Here is a 2,408-nt window from a genome sequence, read left to right as displayed (position 1 = left end):
CATTTCTCCTGCCTCAGCCTCCTGAGTAGCTGGGATTATAGGCATGCGCCACCACACCTGGCTAATTTTTGTATTTTTAGTAGAGACAGGGTTTCACTATATTGGCCAGGCTGGCCTTGAACTCCTGACCTCAGGTGATCTGCCCGTCTCAGCCTCCCAAAGTGCTGGGATTACAGGTGTGAGCCACCCTGCCTGGCCAGATGCAGTAGAAAATTATCCAGGGCCTAGAGCTCTGGAGTGAACTGCACAGGGGGCCTGGACGTGTGTGAGGCTTCAGTGCTATTCTCCCAGGGCCTCCCCATCTCTTTGCACCTTGACCCATCAACTGGCTGCATTGAGCTTGACAAACACTTCTTAAAGCAATTCTGTAAACTCATTCATCCATGCTTCTGTGATTAGGCTAAAACAACTCTGTTTATCTTTATTGCTAATCTGATTTATGTCTGTTGTAATCGGTTCATTTATAATAGCAAAACTAAGGTTACACTTTCTATCTCTGTATTTTCTCAGGCTATTTGGAATTCCTTGGGACTCATGGAGGTTGTACATACTCTGGCTTTCAACCAAGTGTATTTGACCAGACCTCCCCGGGAATTAGGGCTCTGTCCATCACTCTGATTTATATGTGAAGCTTCTGATCTTGCTTCCCCCCTCTTTCCTACCTCCTCTATCCCTGAGGGATGGTCACAGGTGAACTTTTCCTAAACTGAGAGTCTGTGAGCTCATGTTAGCCCAAATGCATCAGAATCACCTGGGAAAGTGAATTTAAAATACAGATTCCTGGGCTCCAACCCCAGTGAACTCTGATGCAGTAGTTCTGGGGTGGAGCTTGGGAATCTGTAATTCAACATGTTCCACAGGGGGGCACAGCCGGGTTTGGGAACCACTATTGCATAGAACCCCCAATTCTCCTGTGAGTTTTCAAAATGGTTAACTAGCTAATACTTGGGTTGGGTTTTGGGCCTAACAACTGCCTTTTGCATTTTCTTGTCTTAGGAAAAAGGGTCAAGCAATCACAACCTGCTGGCTGCACCTCGAGCAGCGCTGACTCGGCTTAACCAGCAGGCCCACCAGCTGGCTTTCGATTCCGTGTTCCTGCGCATCAAACAACAGCTCTTGCTCATTTCCAAGATGGACGTGAGTTTCCCATTGACCGCATCAATTTCCCCCGGGTCCTGCCTCCAACTCAAGCATATTGAGTGTGGGCTTAACCCTCCCTGTTCCAAGAGCTTTGGGAAGATCCCGCTTTAACTCTCCCAAGCCGGAAAGAGCCACTTTCCAATTTCACCTCATTGCTTAGCATGAATTTCTTATCTTTATTGTAGTTACTCTGATACTTTATTCACAGAAGGTTCTCAGGATTATTAAAATTGCTTGATTAACTTTCCCCATTTGGAGCAGGAGAGAAGTAAGAGAGATTATGTGCCCCTTCGTAGGTTAGACCAGGTCAGAAGAGCTAATTGTCTTTTGAGATTGAATTATTTTCACACCACGTGAAACATTTCTGGAGAATTGGTTCTGGAACTTTAGCAGAATGGATCTTGTGTTTTTGAGGGGGCTTTGGAGGGCTCTGTTCTTTTCTTTCCTTGATACCTTTTCTGTTTGGCTGTTTCTACAATTGAGTCACCTTCCTTTCCTCACACCCTCTTCTCTTTTCTAGTTGTCTGAATTATTTTTCAAGGCATTGCCTATTAGTTCTATTTTCTCTACTTGCTGTCTTTTCCTTGCTCCAGATCTTGTTACTTTCCTTTTGGATTACTGGGCGGGACAGTCCCCTGGTTAATGTATCTTACTGACCCTTCAAGGTCATTTGGATTCCAGTTATGGGCCTTTAATAACCAAGAGATCTTTTTACGAAATGACAAGAACTCATCTGGCAATATCAAACGTGCTCTACTTTCTGCCACCGTCTAGAAAGCCTGCAAGGCTGGGAGTCCAGGGCTCCTGCATGGTCTCAGTCAGGCCTCACCCCCTCACTGGGAGTCAGGATTCCCACCCGTGAAAGGACTCAGTTAAACGACATGATCATGAGGTTCCTTCCACCCTTGAAGTTTGTGATTTTCACTCTTTATGATTTTTCTGTGCAAAATGCCATGAGATCTATTTCAATCAGATTTTGTATTAGTAGCGCAGAAGGGGATATAAAGTGGAGGAGAGATGTAGCAGAAGTGAGGCGGGTGCCATCACGTGGCTGAGTTATTCCTTCCTCTCTGAGCCTCCGTTTCCTCATCTGTGTAATGGGGATACAGTAATTCTCATATAGATTGGTGAGGATTAAGTAAGATTTTGTATGTTGATAGAATTTAGCATCGCACTGGCTGCAGAGTAGATGTATAATAAGTGGTAGTTTTCTTCCTTTCTATGATTCTCATTTTTTAGGAAGAATGATTTACTTGATTTTTTAAAAA

General features: G+C 44.5%; 1 protein-coding gene across 1 annotated transcript in view; it reads left to right on the top strand.

Annotated features, from left to right (window-relative positions):
- COG7 (component of oligomeric golgi complex 7) overlaps positions 1-2,408 on the top strand; it is a 61,340-nt gene that overhangs the window by 49,063 nt on the left and 9,869 nt on the right. The window contains exon 13 of the mRNA XM_011958326.1: positions 997-1,137. Coding sequence (XP_011813716.1) covers positions 997-1,137 — 141 coding nt within the window. The remainder of the gene's footprint in view (positions 1-996; positions 1,138-2,408) is intronic.

The sequence above is a fragment of the Colobus angolensis genome, unplaced genomic scaffold (genome assembly GCF_000951035.1).
Source record: "Colobus angolensis palliatus isolate OR3802 unplaced genomic scaffold, Cang.pa_1.0 Scaffold468, whole genome shotgun sequence".
Lineage (NCBI taxonomy): Eukaryota > Metazoa > Chordata > Mammalia > Primates > Cercopithecidae > Colobus > Colobus angolensis.
Note: the sequence above shows the minus strand (reverse complement) of the source record. Positions and strands in the feature narration are given on the sequence as shown.